The 25,239-nt window shown below is 36.6% G+C and overlaps 1 protein-coding gene across 2 annotated transcripts in view; it reads right to left on the bottom strand.

Moving 5' to 3' along the window:
• Positions 1 to 25,239, bottom strand: part of PARD3B (par-3 family cell polarity regulator beta) — a 1,049,764-nt gene that overhangs the window by 416,862 nt on the left and 607,663 nt on the right. For both annotated transcript variants that reach the window (XM_081242115.1, XM_081242116.1), the window contains exon 15: positions 19,578 to 19,693. In XM_081242115.1, coding sequence (XP_081098241.1) covers positions 19,578 to 19,693 — 116 coding nt within the window. The remainder of the gene's footprint in view (positions 1 to 19,577; positions 19,694 to 25,239) is intronic.

The raw sequence follows: 25,239 nt of genomic DNA, 5'->3' as shown, positions 1-25,239 counted from the left end.
TAGGTAGGTACTCAATAAATATGTTGAACGAAACAAGGATGCTCAGGGAACTGGGAAAATAGGTAATACAGAGACTAGACCTAGTTTATGGATTGGGCCTTCCTGATGGCTTTAAGTTGAAACCTGGAGATGTAGAGGGAAGGATGAAGTTGAGTTTTGGACAGAGGAAACATGACAGCCCCAAAACAGGTCCCATACACGGAATCTAAAAATCCTTTGTACAGTAGAAGTGCTCAGCATGAGCGCGTGACTGGTGAGAGACTGAATGGGGGAGAAAGAAACGGGTCAGTCATGGAGAATCTCAAAAGTCACATTAATGAGTTTTGTCTTTATCCTCAAGGTAATGGGACACTGTTAAGGGATTTTCAGCAAGAAAGTGACATGATCGGATTTATGTTTTAAAAAGATCACCCAGGCTGCAGCGTGGAAAATGAATTGGATGGGAGTAAGACAGGAGGCAGTTGCTTCTTTTTTTTTTTTTTTTGAACCCAAGTACAGGAATTTACATTTATCCCTATTAAATTTAATCTTCTGATTTGTAGCTCATCAGTTCTCCCTGTTGAGATCTTTTTAAATCCCTATTCTGTCATCCATGCATTAGCTAACCCACCAAACTGTGTGTCACTTATACATTTGACAAGTTGGGCTGCTACACATGAGTAACGCGCAGGGCTTATATTACTGAACACCATTCCTGCTCTCTTCAGTTACTTGTGGGATGTCCGGCTGGGTAGCAACATACTCTCCCATCACGAGGCAGTATCTCTTGTAAAGTTAACTGGCCATCCCAGAACTGAACTATAACCCTCAAGATCTAGTAATCCGAGCTACCCAGGATTTTCATGTGCATTTCCCCCAGAGCTTATGGACTTCATACTAAGACAGCAATTCAGTTTATTCTTGCATGAATTAATATTGGCACCTGGCTTCTGGCTGGGGACTGTATAGTTGCTTCTGTTCCTGGCTACAATAAGTGCTATCAAAAGATTTCTGTTCTGGCATGAACTGAAATACATAATAGTGTCTATATTTCTGCCCAGACTCTTCTATCATCTGTTTAATATGCAAACTGTCCAAGGCTACTAGTATGTAATAGATCTTGAAAAGTTGTCATCCAGACTCACTGTTTATTAGAGGATGTTAATTTGGGGGTTTATGTGCTGTCTCTCCAATTCAGAGCATACAACAATTCACTTAAAAAGGGTCACAAAGTTCTGCACACACTAGTGAAATGATCTGGTAATTTATAATGATCTACTAGGTGAGCTCATTTAAATCAGGCTCCTTTTTGCAGAACAGGTGGTTACACATACATATTAAATGTCCACTATTTTTTTGTAAGGTATTGAGGTATATTAAGGATCCTGAACAAGGTGGAACTAATAGAAAACATTACTAGGAAAAACAGAAAGTTGCTAGACCCAGACTCCAAAGTGACTTCACAGGAAGCGATTTTTTAATCTCTTTTCCTTAGACCAGGGGTTTCTTTGGAGGCCTCAGAAGCTACCAACCAAGCAAGGGAAAAAGGAAAAGCAGTGGGCTGCATTTATGGTGCATCATCCCCTTTCTGCTGCCCCCCAATTCTTACATTAAACACAGTTTCTTGTCATAAAAGTTTGAAAGATATTCAGAAAAATTGATTTAAAATTATTTGGGTATGAATCTCTCATTTAGTAAGAATTGACTAACTTTTTAATCAATCTTTGTGAATACCTAGAAATTCTTGTCAGCTGGGAAAAAAAAGCCCAAAATATAAATGTAATGTATTGATATTTTAAAATAAATTCTAAACGTAAAATTAATAAAACTGGCATAATTATACATTTCAGAACTAGTCATTTATTAATTTCAAATTTCTGGCTTTATTCTCGTAGTTTGGAGCCAGTAATTTTTTCATATCTCGGATACTTTGGGGTTGGTCCTTGTAAAGCACATAGGCTCTAAGCCTTGTGCCTAGAATGACTGAGAGGAAAAAACCAAAATCACTGCCTGCTTCAACCAGAGGAACTGTTTCAACAGTTCAGGACGTGAAAATATAAACTTAAAAATCATAGCTTTAGGATCATTAAGAAGAAAAAAAAATAATGGTTTACTGATGTTCCATATGGGCATCTCCTTTCTATATGTTGTGCCTTCACTAGATTTTCCAGCTTGAAAATGGCACCGTCATTGTCCCAAGCAACTCCTCATCCTCTGCTCCTGCCTCAGTATATAATGGGTCAAGCTTGACTTTGACCACAGGTAGGGAATCAGGTCATTGCTCTCTTACTGCTTTTCTACCCATTCTACAGTTGTATCAAAATACGATTGGAATAATAGTCCCTAAAGACTAAGATCTAAAAGAACTCTCAACTTCTGCCAGCTCACATGAGGCTCTCTTTGCATTTCTGTATATAAGCAGTGACCAGAGCATAGAGCCTTACAGGCTAGCTATGGCATACACTGTAGGTTGGCTGACCCAGTGTCACCAACAACCTCATTCTCCCCAGCTACAAGGAATGTGACATGTCATAGCCTGGCCAATAAGCTAAAAGTGGAAGTTTTCAGGGCAGCACTTCTTAGACAATATTGGATATCCTGATAGAAAGGGAAGAAGGTGGCACACCCTTTTGCCTTCTCCCCGTGCACCACTTTTTTATTTTTGCCTGGAACATGGATATGATTTCTGAAGATGTAGCAACCATCTGGACACTGCAGTAACAAATATGAGGACAAAGGCCAAAAAATCAAGAATGACAGAATAGAAAACGAGAAGGAGCCTAGGTCTCTGATGGCTTCACTGGGACACTGAATTGGCCCTATCTGGACTTCATGTAATATATGACAAAAAAACCTGTTTATTACACCACTGCTGGTAGAGTTCTCTGAGAGTTGCAATGGAATGTGCTCCTATTTAATACCATTTTAACTGGTAGGGAGTAATTTTTTGTGTCGACCCCTAACCTGTTAACAAACATCTCATCACTCTGCCCATAAATATTCTTATCCTCTCTTTCAGATGATAGTTCTCAGTGATGTGAGGTCAGCAAATACACCCTGCTCCCTCTTCACCCTTTTTTTTTTTTTTTTTTTTTTTTGTGGTACGCAGGCCTCTCACTGTTGTGGCCTCTCCCATCATGGAGCACAGGCTCTGGACGTGCAGGCTCAGCGACCATGGCTCACGGGCCCAGCTGCTCCGCGGCATGTGGGATCTTCCTGGACCGGGACACGAACCCGTGTCCCCTGCATCGGCAGGCGGACTCTCAACCACTGCGCCACCAGGGAAGCCTCTTCATGCTTTTTATAGTTAAAGATCCCCATTTCTATCAGGGACAGGGTTACCTGCTTTTTAAATTCTATTTTAAAGTTATTTCAACGATGCCAATTGATTTTATTCTAATTTTAAGTGTAACAGATATTTGAAGATTTGAAATATGCAGAAATATATCTAAGATAAAAATGATCCTTGCACTGTCCACTAAGAGAAAAATCAACGTTAACATTTTGACAAATGTCCTTCCATTATTTATATATGTATAGACACGCACATCTCAACATACATACATATACTAATTGTACACTGTTCTTCAAATGTTTTATCATTAATGTTTCATATCATTAAATAGTCTGAAGAGTTTTATTGGTTGCATAATAGTCTATTATATCTATCAGATTAATAGCCTATAATTTCACTAATCCTCTTACTGCTGGAAAATTAAGTTCACTACAGTGAAAAATCAAACTTAAATCTCGGTCAAATCTTTCATTTTTTTTGTAGGATGGTTCTTCTAAATGGAATTACTGGATAAAAGGTAAAAATGGTGCTAAGGTGCCTTATACAATTACCGCATTACCTCACAGTAAGGCAGCATCAACTTAAAAATACACCATCATGTGTTGTAAGGCTGGTACATATATTTTTCAACATTTTCCAATATTTGCCAATATAATATCTTAATTTCCTTATTGCTTGTGAGGCTGAATATATTTAATATATATTGGCTTATTAAATTTCTCTTTGCTTTTGTGAACTGTCTGATCGTATATATTTCTAATTTTATATTGAAATGTTTTCTAATTACTACCAAGAGCTCTTCCTATATTAGAGATGTTAATCCTTTGTCATGTATTTTATAATTATTCCTTTATTCTCTTGAACACAGAACATGAGGATAATAGGGAGTGATTATTAAGTGTCTCTTAAACAGGGTCTCAATCTTATTTAAGAAAGCTGGAGTTTCCAAATTAATTAATTTTTCAGGATGTTGCTGGATTAAAAAAGAACAATGTCATCCAAAATGAACTCCATCCTTAGTTTCACATATACTACCCATAGTAAATCTCTTCTCCAACTTAAGAAAAAAAATATTTTCTCTTTCCACTCAAATAACCTTCTCTACATATTTCTCTTAACACTAGCATTTTATTTTCAAAATGAACCTTCTAACACATGCTTAGAAAAGTACATGGTAATGATATATTGAACGCCTGTTTAAGATTATTGCCTTCTTTCACAAATATATTCCCAGTCCATTAATGATGAAGCATATCATCAGTTTTTCCAGTGGGGCAGACAATTAGACTGAGCTGTCTTTAGAAATTCTTGCCCTTAACGACTTTGTGACCACATTTTCAATATAACAATATCTCTAAATTATGGCTTGTAAAAAACTATTTTACAAGTTTTACAAAAATACTTTGCTATTTTACAAAAACTATTTTTTTTTACTTGGATACAGATTTAGATATCTAAGGGGCGAGTTACTTTAGCCGATTTAAGTGTTAACTAATACATCTATGCTGGATACTGTCTAAGTCAGGTTACGGGATTATGAGGCCTTTTAAGGCTCCTCAGTTGCCTCAGCATATGAGGCTGTAGAAGACTGTACTTGTATTAATAAATTTTTTGATTAAACCTAAATACATAAACTGCTTTGTGGATAAAAATGGGCGTAAATTACGGAGCTGTAATGGGTGAGCCTGTACCAGGTATTTAAACTATGTAGAATATTTCCAATTTATTCTAAGTTAATCATGTTCTTTGACTCAGAATTTTTTTGGAATTATTTTGGGGTATTTGTCATGATGACTAATACTATATGACCCAAGGTGAGCAAAATCTCTGAATATTCAGCTTACACGACCTTCGCCACAACTCACATGGAGTCAAATTACTCCGTCCTGATGTAATTCGATTTCGTGTTGCTGCACGTAAAAGCAAGCAGTTCAGGAATATTTTGAATATAATTCTCATGCCATGAGGTTTATGCACAGACTACACCACTCTTCTGTACACAGATTTACGGAAAATGAAAAGGGGAGTCATAAATAAGCACACCATTTTTTTGTTAGAGAAATACTTGTCTTCAACTTTTTCTAATTCAATAAACAAAAGGAAAAAATTCTCATAAATTAAAATATAAATAAAAGGATGTACTGCTTTAGATTAAAAGGAAGATAACAAAAAGAAATGATAGAAGAACACAAAGGGGAAAAAATGTCAGTGATAGAAGACTAGGAAGGGCCACAAAACAATCTGATCTAATTAACCCTCCCTGGCAGTGCAAGGGAATTCACATGATCTAAATCAATTATGTCAAGTGATTGCCTAATTTATTCATAGATTCCTCCAATTAGGAAATAAAGCACACGGCCCTCAAGTTTTAAACAACTGCTTTCACTCTTTTCTATGTAATGGAATTAAAGCCCTTGGCCTTCTGTATTTTCTGCGTTTGACTCTTTCCTTAAATCTGTTCATTATTATGAACCTTCTCCAAACACTTTCAAATGAACAAAACGAGTTTGGGTAAGTGAAAGTGAATGTAGACTGCTATATTCCACACCCTCCTAAAATATTTTTATCCCTATTCTATTTTGCTACCCAAATCAAACATTTATTTGCACTTTTATTCATTTATACTTTAAGTATTCGTCTGCACTTTTATTCATCCATTCATTCGATATTTTGATGTAGAAAAGGTGAACCTTTCTACTTAGTAAGATCAGTCAAATCAATCATGGAGATCAATGGGTTTCTGAGATTGCAGCCAGATTGCTCTAATGCTATCCATCCACATCATCCATCTTGGATTTACTCGACACCTACACATTCTAAGGGATGAGGAGGAAGCCAAAGACTTATAAGGTACGACCCTGTGAAGGCTTGTAATCTGATTAGAGTGGGCAAAAATTCTCACTCAGTAGGTACCCAAACGAGTATGTAGTTCAGTGCTAAAATTCAGGATACCAAAAGAAATTGCTTTAAGAATTCAGAGAAAGAGCTGGAAAAAAAATGACAGCTCCCTGGAGCAGGCAAGACTTGAGTGGGTCCTGAATAAAAGTTAAAATTTAAATAGGAAAGAAGAGAAGGTGACGGTCTTCTGTTTTTACAGTTGAGACTGGGAAATTAATAAGCCTCACTTGTAACAGAAAGGTACAATGGTTTAGAGCCTAGGCATCAAAGTTTAATGTGTCTGAGTTCAAATCCTGGCTCCATCGCTTACTAGCTATGATACCTTACAGAAATCGATCACTTTAAGCCTTGTTACACTCATCTATAAAATGGCAATAGAACTGCTGTGCAAGGAACCACGCTTGGCATAGAGCAAGTGCTCAAAAAAACATTAGCTACCACCACTACCAGCACAGATACTACTGCTTTCTCTCTTTTTCCTCTTCATATTCTAGATTAATAGGTATCATCACTGCCCTGAATATTGGGCTGAGGAGTTTGATCTTTTTACCAGGAGTAAAGGAAAGTCAGCGGCTTCTAGCCATTGGATAGACAGTCATCCAGCAATGTATGAGAGGTTATTTTACCATACATGTGCTATTCTTTCTGAGGCACATTGCATGCAGTCAGCCACATTCTGTCATCATAATCCATTATTAATTCATGCTTAGTTACAGCCTTGTTCTTTCATGCTGCTCTGCAGTTAATTCCTGCATACTTAGCGACCATAGACACTTCTCTACCCTGGAGATTCTCTCCCAGATTGCATCCCGCTGCACAGCACTGCTCACATGTCCCAGCTTGCTGGCAATCCTTTCTTTCCTCACTCTACTCTGGCTCTTGCACACCACCTTTCAACTTCACAAACACATCTTCTCTGCCAAGGGCATTCCTCAGAGCTCTAGTCCTGTGAGATGGTCTGTACTCAAGGTTTCTGTGATCAAATGAGTTTGGGAGATGCTGCACATTAGTGTATCTTGAAGACTTATGGGGACTCTTAAATGCCCAGTAATGTGTATAGAACACATTAAAGGTTGTGAACAATCTTGTGTTTAAGAAGACTGTTTAACTCAGAAATTTCCAAACTTGCTTGACCGTTCTTTACTATATCATTCAAGTTACTACTAAGACATTCAAACAATTCAGTTTCAATTTTATGTTCACCTATTTTTATATTAACGAACACATTCCTTAATCTTCGATAAGGCTTCATTACTAGTCCATAGTTAGAGGACTTTGCCACTTATGATTTTCCTCTAGAGGGGAAACAAAAAAACAAAGGAGAAAGCACTAAGATTATTCACCTGGAATCTACTGATTTATTAAGGATAGAAATAGGAAATCTCTGACATAACTCAGTTTTCACTCAATTTGGGTGCTAAGTATTTTTTTCCAAATTTAGAAAATGGGCTAAATGTTTTCCAATAACTCGGTACACTCTTGTTTCCCTTTTAAGACTTTTTAGCTGCAACCTCTGCAGGTCTCACATTCTTTCAGGACAATCCTGATGTGCTTGGGGATTATGTCAGTTAGTTCCTGGATCAGCAGAGGGTAGATTAGCTATTCCCAGCTCGCTTGAAACCATCACTCATGATTAGTCAATTTCCAACTTGATCTCTATTGCAATTTTTGCTTTAATTTTAATAACATCATCTGATAAGAGTTCCTAGTAACCTTTTCTTATGAACACTAGAAACCAAGTGGGGATTGAAACATTAGCCTTTCCCGTCATGTTCCTTCTCTCCACAATTTGTGGAAGTTTATGTTTGTTATACTGAATATCTTTCTGGTGTCTTTATTCACTTATTATTACTGTTCATGAGACTATTTCCACTAAGGGTAACCTACAGAAATAAGATAGTCTGTTGTCACTGATAATTCTCAATTATTTAGAACAGTGTGTGGCACAGAGGAAGCACTCAATAAATATTTGTTGAAGGAAGGAAAAGAGATGGATGGGTGAACTTTACAAGGGACTGAAATTATGTTTTCAAGTGTTGGACAACTTTTCAGTCTTATAAAAATAGAGTAGGTGTTTCTGGTGACACCAGCCCTTGTACTAATGTGCTCTAAATCAGCCAGAGCCACTGGATACACGGAATAGTAGTTTTAGTGTTCCAGTGAAGAACCAAAAAAATTATTTTAGTAAGATTAACTGATTTACCATAGAAGTTTTTCTCATAAATAAGTCCAAGTTCTGACTCTGTTTCTAATTCATGTTTAACTAGACATTTTCTAACCATTTAATGAAAGATACAGATGTAGTAATTAATACATACTTTGGAGGAAAAAACATACTTAGCTTTAGGAAAGTAAAAGCAAAATATCTATTTTCCCCCATGAGCAAGAGGTGAGATTTGACCTTTAATGAAGATTAACATTTTACTTACAAAAAGTGCTAGTTAATTTAGAAATTTTCAGGCTTACAGAGGAAATGTTCAGATGATTCAAAATAGAAAATATACAATAAATAAATATATAAAAAATGTTTAGTCACAGCAATAATTTTAAAAGTAAAATTAAAATATTCCTGTTGAGCCAAAACTGGCAAAACTGAAAAAAACGATGACACCCAGATTCTTCCATATACTACTGAGAAGAGTGTAATTTCCTTTCTGGAGGGCAGCTGGTCATATATATCAAAAAAGCCTTAAATCTTTATATAACATTTGGTCAAAGAATGATACATACCGAAATTTGCAATGATGAAATAATTATGATTTTTTACAAAGGTTTATGTACTAGTAGGGTCAATCCACTGCTATTTCTAAGAGCAAAACATGGAAACAACTTTTACCCCAAATGACATAATATTAAGCAAATAAATCAGGCTATATTTTTTCAAGAGCAAGCTTTACAATTAGAAGACAGTATTATAGAAACAAAGACACAGAGAATAATATTTAAGCTAGATTATTCTTAAAGGACTCAAATTTAAAAGCATATGTTCAGTAGAATCACTTTGGGGAAAAATTAGAATATAAAAGTATGAATATGTATATATGAGAATAGAAATACATAAGACCAAAGAAGTTTTGCTTTTTAAAGAATAAACTGCAACTTCTGCACTTAAAAATGAGATAGTTGTACCTTCCTACAGTAGTTTTTATCTCTGCATAAAGTATTGCCAGTAACAAATATTTATCATTCTGAATAGCATTTGGAAGAGACAACTATAAAACTGCCAAACTTCATTAACATGTATTTATTACAGTATATATTTTATATGATATTTTATTATACTATATTTAATTATATATTTATATATAGTATTTTCAGCTAATGGAACTCTCGCTTCAAAACAAATAAAATGGTTCATATTTGCGAGGAGAATTTAAGTATTTTGTTTAGCTTTGAAAAGCTTCCTTAGCTTCATATTTTATGAAGATGTTCTTATATTAGTACAAAAGTTCTATTAAAAAGGAACACAGAATTTCATTTAAATATGAACAGTGGTTTAGAAAACAAAGGCAAGTGGGGAAAGAAAGTTCATATTTGGCCTTATTTAAAATGGTTAGTATCAGAGATGTAGAGCCTCAACTGAGGTGCAAAAATATTCAATATAAAGAAGAAAGCACTTCATTTACTAATCCAAGTTTTAAGAGGGGCCCAGAATATGTCAGTTTTAAAGGATGAGGCAGATTCTCCATTGATCAGGATTTCCCATCGGAGCACAAATAATGCTCTAAATATACAGAAGCTAATTTAAGAAAGATTGGCATGGGTTTGTCATTGGCATAATGTCATTGGTTAAGGTTCAATTATAAACATTTCCAAATGTTATAGTTTTCTTTATATTTCTTGTGGGAAAACAGAGCCTTGGGTTTCTCTTCCCGACACTAAATTTTTACTTTATCTACATATGCCACTAAACAATACCCCAGCTTAAAGAAACCTAATCTTTGTGAAAAACCATGGCAACATTTGAGACCATGTGTGACTCCATGATTGAATTAAGAATCTACATACGAAATCCACAGCAACCTTTTCTGCAGTATTTCACAACACTGACTTGAGGAGAATTTACTTATACCGGCAGCTCAAGTCAGCCACCAAGTACAAAAATACGTGTAGGATATGAAGAGGCTCACCTCTGATACCACTACTGACTTGACCCTCTCCACTACTGCTGCTATGACTAATAACATCATTGAACTTCTTATGTTCTAGGCACTAGGTTAAGTGTTTTTATGTAAGAGGAATGGTCCTTACTTTAAAGATATTTTTTTTCCTGATGGGGCATATGAGAGAGTTGTGCCTCTTAGTCATTCATGCAACAAATGGTGAATGGGAGCAACTGTGTTTAAGGTATTTACCAGCACTTATTCATGGGAGAGGGCATGAGAGTGGGATGGAAGGTGCCACAACTTTCAGAGAAGCCTACAACACACAAAGTATTGAATAGCATAAACGTACAATTTCTACACAAAAGGCATCCTTGGGGCTTCCCTGGTGGCGCAGCGGTTGAGAGTCCGCCTGCCAATGCAGAGGACATGGGTTCGTGCCCCGGTCTGGGAGGATCCCATGTGCCGCGGAGCGGCTGGGCCCGTGAGCCATGGCCGCTGGGCCTGCGCATCCGCAGCCTGTGCTCCGCAACGGGAGAGGTCACAACAGTGAGAGGCCTGCGTACCACAAAAAAAAAAAAAAAAAAAAAGGCATCCTTCTCTACCTAACAGTAATAATGAACACAAAGTCAAATTAGTCTTGAAAATGAACTTCTTGAAAATATATTCCTTAGGGACTGTAAATTTAAAAAGCAAGAAGAAAGAATACACATGGAAAAGAATTTGAAAAAGAATATATATATGTGTAAAACTGAATCACTCTGCTGTAGACTTGAAACTAATCCAACATTGTAAATCAACTAAGCTTCAATTAAAAAAAAGGATACCTATGGAATTACAGGGCGAGAAAGAGGTCCTTTACAGAAAGAAGCATTTATGTACCTTTGCTTCCAACCCCAATAGTTATTCCAATTAATTTTAAACAGAATCTGCATTATTCTGCTATATTCAATATAATGATCTAGTTATATTAAAGGTATAGAGAAGTGATCCATATCACTATAATTTAGTTAATAGTAATACTAGTCCTTAATTTATTTTCATTTTTAAATGTGTAACTGTCTAAAATTTAATTATATGTTTTAGTTAATGCAAATGTTGCTTTTTCTTAATGTTTTGAAAGAGGCCTGGCTTTGGATGTGTGAAGTCAGTTATTCTAAGTTTTCCTGGTTTCTCTTTTCGTACCAGAGAAGAATTCAGCCTGAGTTCTGATATGTAATTTCTCAAAACTCATTGAACCTGTTTCCATCTAGTCACCCTACTTCAGTTATAACCTGTATGGTTACTTTGTTTAAACATATTGAGGTACACTAAAAAATTAAAATAAAAACAAACTGTACCTTTTATCTAAAGACAAAAAATGCAGTGTCTCCTTTTCTATTTTTCTGATGAATTTTGCTTCTCTTCTCAGTCTCCATGAGTTGTTTCGATTTATATATCTATTCTTTCCTTGCACACAAAATATGCCACAAACCAGAATTAATTTTCCATCCTTATTAACTTTCTAGATTTCAAAGCTTGTAAACTTGATGTATCTTCAGATTTGGCTATCATTGCTTGATATATATGGGGTGGAGATTCGATTTTAAACAGATTTGAGTTTTTCAATATTAGCCATGAAAATATCTAAGGAGAGCTCTCATATGTCTCTTTATTTTTTAAAAAATTTATTTATTTATTTTTGGCTGAGTTGGGTTCTTGTTGCTGCGTGCAGGCTTTCTCTAGTTGCAGCGAGCGGAGGCTACTCTTAGTTGCGGTGCGTGGGCTTCTCGTTGCAGTGGCTTCTCTTGTTGTGGAGGACGGGCTCTAGGTGTGTGGGCTTCAGTAGTTGTGGTGTATGGGCTCAGTAGTTGTGGCTCACAGGCTCTAGAGCGCAGGCTCAGTAGTTGTGGCACATGGGCTTAGTTGCTCCGCGGCATGTGGGATCTTCCAGGACCAGGGCTCGAACCCATCTCCCCTGCATTGGCAGGTGGATTCTTAACCACTGTGTCACCAAGGAAGCCCTCTCATATGTCTCTTAAGTCACCTCTCTTCCAGGCAAGATATCTTTATTTCTTTCCACTGCTTTTCATCAGACATGGTTTCAAGGCCTCTCACCAATATCTGGATGCATCTACTCTATTCTTGTCTTTATTAAAATACTGTAGCCAGAATTAAATACAGCATTCTATCTAGGTGGGTTATGGCCAGGCCAGGGTATAGTGGAACTGCTGTCTTTCTTAATCTGGTAACATGGGAAATAGCTTTGGGGGTGGCCATGTCAGGCAAGAGCTAAAAAACAGGGACACCTTCAGTAACTGTTATTATCCCAGGTCTCCTAAACTCTACGCTCGTACAATTGATTTCTTTTAACCTGACTTCAGGACATTGCCTTTATCCTTCACCACCCTATCTAAAATAGGCTTGCCTCTCCCCAGTCTTCATCTTTACCTGAATTTGGCTTCAGAGAAATCATCTCTATCTGAAATTTTATTATTTATTTACTGCTATGCAACTTTATCATCTATTTACCCAACGAGAATGACAATACCGTAAGAGTGGAGCCTTTATCTTATTTACCTAGGTTTTGACTGGCATAGAGAAAGTATCCAATAAATGGCTGTTCAATGAATTCATCATCATTTGATAAATTCTATCTTCTTCAATTCTGAATAAATCATTTGAATGCTAATTCTGTCAATCTATCATACTACCCAATTCTCTGAGACAACATCTATTGAAAATTTGGTAAGAACGTTTTTTATGTTTTCATCCAAGTTATATATACCCAATATTCATCAAATTCTGTTGTTTTGTTAGAATATAACAAGAGGGCCCAAGTACAGAGTCTTACAGTATACGTTATTTAATTCCTTTCAGAGTGACAATGCATCTTTTTTTTTTTCTTTTTTTTTTTTTTTTTTTGACAATGCATCTTAATTCGCACATTTTGGGAAAGGGCATCCTAATGCTATACCTAGCTTAGTGCATAATTTGGTAAAAGTCTCAATCAGAAAACAAATGGAAATACCTTTATTAAGATCAATGTAAACTACATTTATAATATTTCGCTGATTTATCAGTCTAGAAATCCTATCAAAAAGGAAAGCAGACACTGGTTGTTTCAGAGACCCCAGCATGGAGGTGGCTAGTGACCACTTTTTTATTTTCCTTTTCATTTGACAAAGAGAAATCCTCTGAGGATCAGCATTGAGATCACTAGTTTCACCAGTTGTTTCTGGAATTCATCATCTTTGTGAAAATTGGTAATCTGCTTCCTGTCCTCCAGTATGAGGACTAATCCTAATTTCGAATGATCAGGAATAGTCATTTTATAATCACAGTCCTTTTAGTGCACAGGGATACAAAGCATCTAGAATTCCGCTTGCTGGCAGCCATGCTTTTCCAGTGTGAACATCATTCTCTTGTGTGCATGAAGATAAAATTAACACAGGAACCAGTGGCTCTGCTTTCCACCTGACAGCTGTTACGTGCTCTAAACAATGGTCCACCACACTTTCTTTTTCGTGCTCTAAAAATAGCTTGACTGTCTAACTCTTAAAAGTTTTGCAAGCCTCATCGTGTGCAGCTGCTTAACTCTTCCTACATTGATTCTTTTAGATTATTTTTACTCCTTTTTCACACCCTTTGCTTCTCTCTTTCTCTTCTCTACACAGCCAAGCTTATCAATTAGTTCTTAGAGTAGCCACACTAGTGCTTCAGATGCCTCTCCCTTTTCTTCTCTCTGAGATAAGTTATCATCATCATGTCAGTACTTCTTTTTGGGGATCTTCACTCTTGAGTTTCCCTTTCTTGTTAGGGTTGTCATCTAGGTATCTGCAGCAAGCACCATTTCTCTCATTTACTACTGAATCCTCAGCATTTAACGCACCTCCTGGCACACAGTAGGTACTCAAGAAACATTTGTTTAATCAATGAGTAAATATTCTCTGTAATTCCTTCATTTTGACTTCCTAAAGCCTAGGGCATTCCCCTGATTGTGTCCTTGAACTCTTCCTCATCTAATAGAGATGGTAGATGCTTTCCTTTAGTATTACCATTAATTCTTCTTTACCAATCAGGTTGTTGTTTTTGTTTTTTTTAATAAGTCAAAGTTATATCTTAAATAGTGGTACTCAATTCAGCTTTCACAATGTTCAGAGATATTACTTACTGATGGACAATAAAGAAGATCCCTGGATATAAATAAAAAGTTATATTAAAAATGTTAAAATATTATATGGCATTATATGATATATTTTAATGGATAAATCAGCATCACAGTTATCAGAATATACAGTTTTATAAAAATTATCCTGTGTATTCAGTGTTCAGGATTTTTGTCTTATTTCTGAGAATGCATACGAAGGTTCCTCACTATATAAAAAATAATTTTAAAAAGAAAGTATTAGAACAGTAGAATGGGTTTAATTAACTTTTTTCATGCCTATCGTCCATTGGATACTGGAGATACCTGACTGCCCTCTGAGAGGAATGCCTGATGTGTATGAAAGGGTTATATTTAAAATTTGACCCAAATCTTTTGTTGAAATGAGAAATCAGATTTATAATTTACTTCGACTGTGAATGTTTACTAATATTTCTATCTTAACACAAATTTCAGCAAGCAACTAGAAAATAAATGGCTGAATCTCAGATCTTGAAAGAAAATCAATTTATCTATTGTCTTGATTTTAGGGATAGTCATTCAAGACACACACACTGTTTTAAGAGACTATGAGACGTGGAATGTTAACAACCTGCATTGTCAGGAAACTTCCTCAAATTTCGTCCGAATGCCTCACGCATCACTTTAAGCTCATTTCCTCTCATTGAACAGAGGCAGGACAGCTGGTCAGCATCTTCCATCTGCACTGCCTTCAGCCTTCCTCTAACTGTGTTACACAACACCCCTCTGAAATGGGAGTAGGAGGCCAATTTGAAACAGGAGAGAAAACTCTCAGGAAAAAAAAAATCTTGTGGGAAATAGCGTTTTAAACTTAACTTTGAATGGGGCTATAGATTAGGTCAGGGAATGGGCCAAAATACTGAAGTGCTGTTCCCTGAATAATTCAGACTAATTCTTAAATAGTATCAGGGGGTCATAAAACACCAGGCCTGGATATTGAAGATATTTGTGCTTCATCAAAAAGTCTTTGAATGTGACTCTCTGGCATGCTGCCAACAAGGTCAGCTCTTTGGGGGAAAACCCTATGCCAAAGGCCAAAGAGGCAGCTGTGTTACTCAGCTCCTGAGAGCTTCCAGCTCAACACCCACACAAGCTCAATTATGAACAAATTAAAGGGATCCAGACTGAACATAGTAATTCTGGTAATTTAAATAAATAGAGGAAAGTCTACAATTAGTAGGACAAGATTGATTTTCTGGAAAACCCAGAAAATGACACCCTAACCCCTTTGAATAAGCATAGTTACATCTAATTATTTAAAAATAAATTCCCTGTATTCATCATTTTAATCATTTCTGATCTGACTTAAATGTGGCCACATGCATGCCAGCAAAAGTATCCACAAATATTGAGGCAGAATAGCCTCAAAAAATCTATAACTTTTAGATATATAGGAATTAATGACCCTGAGTAAAATTATAATCAGTCTTACACCTACATTTTAGATCACATAGATAAATGTTGTTACTCATTTCTACCTTCTTCAAATGCACAGAAAAATTTAGAGTCATTCAGAAAAAATCAAAGATTCAATACTGGGGAATCTATTAAAATAACTCACTATATTAATAGAATAAAGAACAAAATACACATGATCATCCTGTATAGATCCTTAAAATCACTTAATAAAATTCAGCATGCATTGCTGATTAAACAAAGTGAGCAAATAAAAAACTTTTCAAGAAGCTAGGAACACAAAGAAACTTGTTTAAATTGATCAAAACATTTCTATCAGGAACCAAGGGAAAACATCATAAATTAATGGGCACACCCATGGTAGAAGCATTCCTCTTTAATCTTTAAATTCATTTTTGATGAGCTGATCTCAAGCTCATGTGGGAGAATAAATGCATGTGAAGGGCCAAAGTAATTTTACAAAGAAGAAAAAACAGAGGAAGATAGCTCTATAAGTTATCAAAATACAGTGTAGTCAAATGACAATTGAAACAGGGTGATACTGGCATGGGACAGACCAATGTATCAATAGAACAGCATGTGTAGAAATCACCCTATGTATGAAAGGGAATTTAGTATTCAATGTGGCTGCATTCCAAATTAATGGGGAAAGGACATAAAAGTCAGTAAATGTTATGAATAATTTGCCTATTTACATGGAGAAAATTTTTTCCACCTCATAAACCATGAATAAAATTATTGCTAAACATGGGGAAAAAAACCACCAAGCCTTTAAATGTACAAGAAAATAAATGAAACCAAACAGTCATGAAGGAAAAGATGGAAATATTTGACTATACGACTAAAGCCTTTTTTATAGTAGAGGATATCACACTCAAACTAAGAAGACAAATAATAGATTGCAAAAGTTATTTATAACATACATAACAATATTCTAAAGATGAAAAAGAATTAACAAATGGAAACATTTTCGGCAAAGAATACGAATAAACAAATCATAGAATAAAGAATAAGAAATACAAATGCACCAAACCCCCTGATCCAAACCAAAAGATACAAACTCTCAGTTAAGTCCAAATTTAATCAAAAGGGGAAAAGTAAATAGTAAATCAAGATTCATTCATATAATGTAACACTATACAATTAGTATAAAGAAACAGAGTGACAGAGATGTTTGTACATAGATGGAATGGCAATTAGGTAGAGTATTTTCTATAAGGATATACATAGCAAACTATGTTAAAATCATGTTTGTATCTCGGAAATAAAAGAAGGAGATGGGGATGAGAATTCTTTATTTTTCACAGTAAGAACTGTCTGTCTTTGGAAACATAAGTGAAAAGAAATAAATGGAACCCACTCACCTTTAAAATAATTTGAACATAATATGCAAATGAAAATACTAGCTTAGACTCAGCAGCAAAAATGAAACAAATAAAAACAAAGGAGGTACCGATGAGGCTTATTAGCTTTTGAAGAAGTGTAAAGGCTTTGTAAAGGAGGAATATCCAACATAAATTATGCAATAAATAGGAGGTTTATCTTTTTCATTTTGAACATATGAAATTGCTGTTTTTCTAGGTCAAAAATAATCAAATAGCACTAATTTGCTGTTCAACCTAAATACCTCAATTTTTAAAAACTTTTTGAAGAATGGATCTTGACCCTGCTGAGAGGATAATTCCTCTAAGCATAGTCACCAAGCTTTTTATCAAATATATTAATTTCTTATGTTGGCCCAGTGCCATAACTGGAAAACTAAACTACTTACAATATCTTTTTCATCTAATCAAACAGGAAAGACACTTCCAAATGTTTACCATTCTGGTATCACCTGAGCTTATTCACTGAGAAAAACCAACATATTTATTGAGCTCACTCAATTGTTCTGAGAATAGGGGTTCAGAATGGCCCTAGAATGTTGACCTCAGAGCCCTCTGAAAGACTGTTAGCTTTAATTTGGCTTTTCCTGGAAGGGACCAAACTTTGATAGTTTCTTACAAAATGTTTTTATAGCATATTTTACCACTTGTGCTGTATGGTGCATTTAAGCCAATGCTTTTAGTTTGATACCTGTATCCCGAAGAAAATAGCTCATGACCTTTGCCCAACTATGTAAAATTGAACAAACATTACTATTGTCATTTATGTTATAAGTACAATAAAATGCAAAGGGTGACTGCTAACTATTAATATTTTGCAAGGGCTATTTCAATCTAAACGAGAACATTTCTCAGAAACAAAATTTTCTGTAACAAAAAATGTAAACAGAAAAACTGTTTCTGGACATGGCTTAGGTTTTGTTTTTATGGAACTGATATAATTTTCTTCTTTCTTAAAATGGATGCTATTTTTTTCTTTTGCAGAGACTTTTAAAAACTGTACTACTGGCTACTTTTTTTTTAATTAAATGAGGAAAAGAGTAATATATTTCTCACCCCAAATTAAGAGCAGTTTTTACCCATTCATCTTTTTTATAGAGAAATTGGGAAGACAGAACAGGAAATATTTATCAAGCACTCTATAAAAACAAATTGCCCCTTAAATTATTAGTAGTAATCTGTGTCACTGTCACACATTATTCCTTTGGTCAGAGGTTCACGCTTGAGAAAATACCCTTTTGACCAGTGCTCAAGACAGCTTCCTTATTAAGGCTTTCTGTCAGTCTCTTACTATAGGTGATTAGAGCAAATGTATCCCAGCGATCTAGTTAATTTATAGAAAATAGAATCAATTTCTCTTTTTTCATCATGACTGAACATCTTTTTGAACTCCTATAAATGAGTAACAGATAAGCACTATTTATCAGATTGTTTCATGGAACACACAGTTTTGATTATTCCATTTTCTTGGTGTTACTAATGAAATATGTAATATGCCTCGGAAAACAAACAAACAAACAAAAACATTGGCAAAGCTTGGCCTCTGAGCATTCAGGAAGCAGTGAATATTTTGCTGAGAATTTATTTTGCACCAGCATCCTATTCCAATAGTTCTCTCTCTCTAAGGACCCACGGGAGTGCAACAATGTGCTTGGGTATCTTAGATGTCTTCCAGGATCTCACATTCCAGGGCCTGAAGAGCAGAGTTTGCAGGGGCCCTTGCTCTGCCCTGGCAGCCAACAATCACCCAGAAATTCCTTGTAGGACTCAGAATCTCACTGAGGTTGTCTGGGCACGAAACCAAGGTACCTTGACTCCCTCAATCTGGCAAACCCAGGGACCCCTCTTCCCTCTGGTATTACAGGATTTGGGGATGGGCACTTAAAGAGATAGATCTTCTCCACTGCCGCCATCCCCATCCATTGCACAGAGAGATGGGATGCCCTGTAGAAGAGGATTCATTATACTGCCTTAACTTCCCAGGCCCTGCAACAGGTATGTACATGAGAAACAGAAGAACACTAGCAGAGGTGAGAGTACAAATGCAAAGGCAGGTGAGTTAAAGATGCTTATGGCATTCAGATCCTCCAGAAGGAATACTCCTATTTTTCTGAGCTATATATAAAAATGTCACTTATCTCTCTTTTAAAAAGGGGTAATTACGATTAAATGTGTGAGAGGAGACAGGAAGATAGGATGACCAATATCCCCTCTTCCAAGCTTCAGCAAACCCTGCCCCCTAAGGTTGGAGTTGGAGAAACAACGGCAGGACATTCAAGAAGATAGATGGGCTGAGGCTGGACAGTTGATCTGGATGTCACCTCACCCTCACTTACCAAGGTCCATGCTCTTGGAGGCTTTCAGATTCATTGATTCAGGCTGCCTGGCTGGTGTCACAGATCTAAAGTTGAGGCGCTGATCTGGAAAAAATACTGCTGAATCCACTCCAGGGCTGCAGAAAGAAGCCATACGCCATATTTAGGCTTAGAATAAAATCTTATTTTTTATTCAGCAGTTCTCATTTTGAATACAGACCCTCATCACTCCCTCTGCGGCTTCCAACCAGGCATTTTCAACCACTTTGTGAACCTCAGGTTTCTTTTCGAGATATAGCAACTCTGTTTTCATGCATTTTATCATATTCTGCAATTCAAATAATATTCTCTGGCTAATATCATGTTTTCCTCTTCACTGATTTCTGCTAATTGGGATCCTGCTATACAATATATAACTTTAAGTGGGTAAAGCAAACCCACAAAGCACTGGCGCTTCAAAGGATGTCACTAGACACTAGCAGAGCCTAAAGGCAGGTTAAGAGAGATCTGGGTAAGCTGTGACAAAGCGAGAGAGTGGCATGGACATATATACACTACCAAACGTAAAATAGATAGCTAGTGGGAAGCAGCCGCACAGCACAGGGAGATCAGCTCGGTGCTTTGTGAGCACCTAGTGGGGTGGGATGGGGGGGTGGGAAGGAGGGAGATGCAAGAGTGAGGAGATATGGGAACATATGTATATGTATAACTGACTCACTTTGTTATAGAGCAGAAACTAACACACCATTGTAAAGCAATTATACTCCAATAAAGATGTAAAAAAAAAAGAAAAAAGAGAGAGATCTGTGGGCTAAGAACGCCCTTCCTTTAAAAACAAGTGTAAGGGTTGTATCCTTTCTAGAAAACCATTCTGTTGAATGACTAATGGCTGCCATAGTTTGGTTTTCTACTCCATTTAGGTCTATTTTCTAAAACTAATGTTAATGCTGAGCAAATAGTCTGCTCATCAATAATACCAACAGGAAGTAACAGGAAAAGCACAGCTGACAATTTAGACAAAAGATACATCAAATGCCCATTATAGGCTTCCTAGTACTTGTAATCTCAAAGAATTCCATTTCTGATGAATATTTTATTTATTTTGCTTGAGGATGGAGGAGATTATATAAGGGAATTACAGACAATGCCTCATTTCTTGATCTAGAAATAAATTATATTTATATACTTTTCATGAATTAAATTACAGCCACTTTCTCCCTTGGTACTCTCCCTTGGTACATGTATTTACAAAGTAAATATGGTAGCTCGTTTCAACACAACTTTAGTCTTAAATACAGTAAAAACTCAAATCAAGTGTCCTTGGTAAATCTGAAACTACTGAGGTTGAATTCTTTTCAAACAGTTGGGATTTGACATTGTAAAAAATAAAATAACCCCCAAATTCAACTGTCACGAATGAGAATCCTTATAAAATGTACTGGGTATCTCGATTTCTTAACCAAATACACCAAAATAAGTTTAATCTTTTCTTGAAACTTATTAGTCATGTATATTTAGTATTGCCTTGCAGCAATAATATTGCGGGGGTCCTGGAACAAATTCCTCATGGATACCAAGGGACAACTGTACATTTTTTCATGAAAATTTCCTCAAGAAGCTTAAATCAACTCTTTAGAATTATGAAGGTGCTTCTTTTCTTTCTTTCTTTCTTTTTTTTTTTTTTTTGGCTTCTTTCTTTGTGTCTGGCTACATGCTCAATAAAGAAAGCTACCGACATAAAGCATATTAGATGTGGTATCTAGTGATAGTGGACAAATATGTCAATTGTAAACAAAAATCCTGACCTGCTAGTGCTGTTGACACTGACTTGGCATAATAGAAATATTTTAATTGTTTTAGCCCACTTTAAAGAAGAATTATGAGATGCCATGGTGCATATGAGCTTCCCCCTGAGCCTTGATATTTTGGAAGCACTTGCCTTTAAATGTGTTACTCGACCTTTATTTGCACTTAGTTTTTCATCCTTTGATCTCTTGTGATGACATGGTTTTAGTGTCAGAGAGACTCATGGCCTTCATGGAACCAGTGAATTTAAGAGCTGGAAGACCTTAAAGGTCACCTCATCTAACTCTTCATCTTGTAGATAAGACACTGAGGCCCAAAGAGGAGACTGATGTTCCAAGGTCACACAGCTGGCCAGTGCCAAAGCCAGGACCAGATTGTGGTTTCTTGAACTCTTCCCAGAGCTACAAAAGCTTTGGCTAAAATGGTGGCCAGCCTGGGACACAGGTTGTTGCTGATCTTGAGCCCACAGAAATCAGACTTTTCCCTCTTACTGTAGTTTCATGCACCCTCTCTCATGCAGCTTGCATTTTAGGTTACTTTTTTGTTTCAACAGTGGTTCATATCGTGAAAGAAAAGAAAATTAAAGGGTTAATCAAAATAGATGTCACATGTTGTAATGAATACCTTTAGGGAGGAGGTTTAGAACCAACATGAATTTTCCTCATTAAAACAGCTCACGCTGCATTTAAAGTGCTCTGCTCAAGGCAGACTATGGGAATCTACCCAACTGAGTAATGTTTTGGTTAATCCACTTTATCGTTTTATTTATTTATTTATTAGCTTGGTTTCTTTTCTTTTTCTTTTTTTTTTTTTTTTGATGTGGACCATTTTTAAGGTCTTTATTGAATTTGTTACAATATTGCTTCTGTTTTATGTTTTGGTTTTTTGGCCATGAGGCATGTGGGATCTTAGCTCCCTGACCAGGGATTGAACCCACACCCCCTGCAATGGAAGGCAAAGTCTTAACCACTGGGCCACCAGGGAAGTCCCCACTTGAATGTTTTAGAATACTTTACTACACCAGGCATTACATGACAAATTAAGAATAAGAATTCAAATTTTCCCAAACTCTTGAGAAACAACTACCCTCATCCCCATTGAAAAAACAAGAAGACAATGCAATAACATGATGTGGAGACACCATCAAAGATGATCAAAGAAAATAAAAAGCTGCTTTGTACATATGAATGTAACATATATTCATATATGTGTTTGTATATATACATATATACATATGCATACCTGGGTATGTCCATTAAATTGATCATGGTGATATGTACCTCTGTGACCATTGTTTTGAACATGGCTAAGTGTACACTTCGAAAACCTTCAATAAAAGGACCCCTCTTGCCATGGTACAAAATGGAAACAAGGCTGATATCAGATTGGCAGATATTTAAGGAAGGAAGGAAGGAAGTGTAATATGAGACACGATATGATTGGAGCCAATGTGAACTTCTAATGTACTTGAATAATGAGTATAGTACTGAATTGGTTAATGTGAAAATATCTTAGACACATACATTAGACTAGTAAAACAGTTTGTAATTTTATGCTACATATTGGAAGTTTTTGGTGTGAGAGGGTGACACAATGATTAACTATAAAACATGACATATTTAAATTTTGAAGGCAGTTAGCAAGTGCTCATGGCTGAATGGGCTGCAGCGGAAGCTGTAAGTTGACAGCAGGCCAAAGACGTGTCTTAGCTAAAGACTGTATTTCCCCCATGAACAACCAGGGAATCTATCAAAGAGAAATGATATTCAATGTCAAATTAGGCTGCATAATGAATAAATAAGGGTAGCATGAAACATATGCCAGTGTCCTGAATATAGTGACAAATCAGGAATGTGAAAGACATAGAAGACCCCCTGTGAATGTTCAAGGAGAACTGTCTGAAATAAAAAGGCAGGGGAAGGTTTTCAGGGGTGTGTCTGAAGTCTCAGGTGGCCATGGATCAGCTTCAATGATTGGCTACTCTGAATGAGAGTAGATGCAGGTCACATGTATGAAAGTGAGAGAGACAGAAAGAGCCGAACTGAGAGAGAACCAAGAGGGAAGGAAAATATGAACATGTAGGGAATAACCAAATGTTGTCTGAACTGTTAATCAAATTCATATATTCTCCCTGCTGTTGATTTGTCTTAAACTCTCCCTGAGACATCACAGTAAAAAATTTATTTCCTTTATATATATAATATGTATATAATATATATACTTATATCATATAATGTATAATATATATTATATGTATATATAATATATAAATATATATTTTTTAATTTAGACACCTATTCTAAATGTTTGTCAAATAATTATTGACATAATAGTACAAATAAGTTCAGTAAGTTCCTGATTTTGTTTTGGTTCAAAGTACAGGCATAAGTTTAGTTTGATCAAATTTGCTTTTCACTTCTCATGAATTACTAGTTTTCTGTTTCACAAGACTGGTTCCATCCCTTAAAGCACCACTTTTCCCTTTCAGGGGGCTTTTAACTTTTTTTTTTTTTTTAAGACAGGACAGCCTCCTTTGCTCAGCCCTCCTGGCTCCCTTCCAATGCTTCCTCCACTGTAAGTTTCCAACTGCAAACCCCCACTGCAGCTGGTCACCTAGGCAACACAGCAGTTTGCAGGATGGTGCAGGTCACAGAATCCTAGGAGAGGGAGAGAGAGGGAGGGGGGGGGGGAGAGAGAGAGAGAGCGAGAGAGAGATTCAAAGCTTTAGATTTGTTCCTTCCATTTCAAAAATGTCTGACTCTGTCCCTTGCTCTCCAGCTATGCTGCTCCTCCCTTCATTCAAGCCCCTCTCCTCTCTTGCTGGTTGTCCCAGACTAGTATCCTTGTCCATGGTTTCCCTTATCCATTTATTCTCCACAAGTGAACTCACTTAACATGATATTGTCAGGCTTCAAAGCCTTCAATGCTTCTCCACTGCTCTCTGGAGAAGCATGGCGCTCACAGAGCATGGCGGACAATGCCCTTCTTGTAAATTCTTTCCCCAGATACTGTATGTTTTAGCCACGTTGAACACACTGCATTTTCCCTCTCCCATCATTTGGTTTTCCTAACCTAAATTGCCCTTCCCACCTCTTTTCTGCCTAGTAAGTTCCCTTCTGTCCTTCAAGAAACCTTTCAAACACTACCTCTCCTGTAAAAAACCTTCCCTGACACCTACAGACAGAGTTAGTGGCTTTTTCTTCTAGGCTCCAATGACATTTTGTATCTCATGCTCAGCAGACTGCTTCCTAATTATCTTTGTGTCTGTCTCTTCAAGGGGACACTGCATTCCTTGCGGGCAGGGATGCTTCCAATCCATTCCAGGACCTTCTATGGCACCAAGTTTAGAGTTCCATAAATAATTTTGAATGGATGAGTGAGCAAGTCAATGACAATGATCAAAAGAAGACTTAAGACTGAGAAAAAGTTATACTTTTGATTGAAAGGAGATTACTGTCAATGTTAAAAAGAGCAGTTCTAGAAAAGGGTGAGAATGGAAGCCTAAACACAGTGAGTTAGGGAAGGAGAGGGTGAAAAGGAAGTTGCTGGTTCACATCATGTGATGAAGATTTACAGCAGTGAGAGCCAATATAAGCTGTTTTTCAAGATCGTGGAGAAACATGCTTTCCTGAAAAGGGAAGGGAAGAAATATGTGGTGACACGGAAGCAGCCAAAAAGGCAGTTGCTAATTCTCAATGATTCTAGCTCTGCAATATCTCTGAACTACCTCTGTCCCCTGAAAGGTTCCCACCTGAGAAAGTTTATCCCCATCCTCCCCAGCACAGGTCCTCAGTAAGTCTCACTGCCATGGCCCCAGGAGGTATCCACAGAGTCTCTGGCTTCTAGCAGATATCAACCCTCCTCCATTTACCTAATC

The sequence above is a fragment of the Mesoplodon bidens genome (genome assembly GCF_964165515.1).
Source record: "Mesoplodon bidens genome assembly, chromosome: 8".
NCBI lineage: Eukaryota > Metazoa > Chordata > Mammalia > Artiodactyla > Ziphiidae > Mesoplodon > Mesoplodon bidens.
Note: the sequence above shows the minus strand (reverse complement) of the source record. Positions and strands in the feature narration are given on the sequence as shown.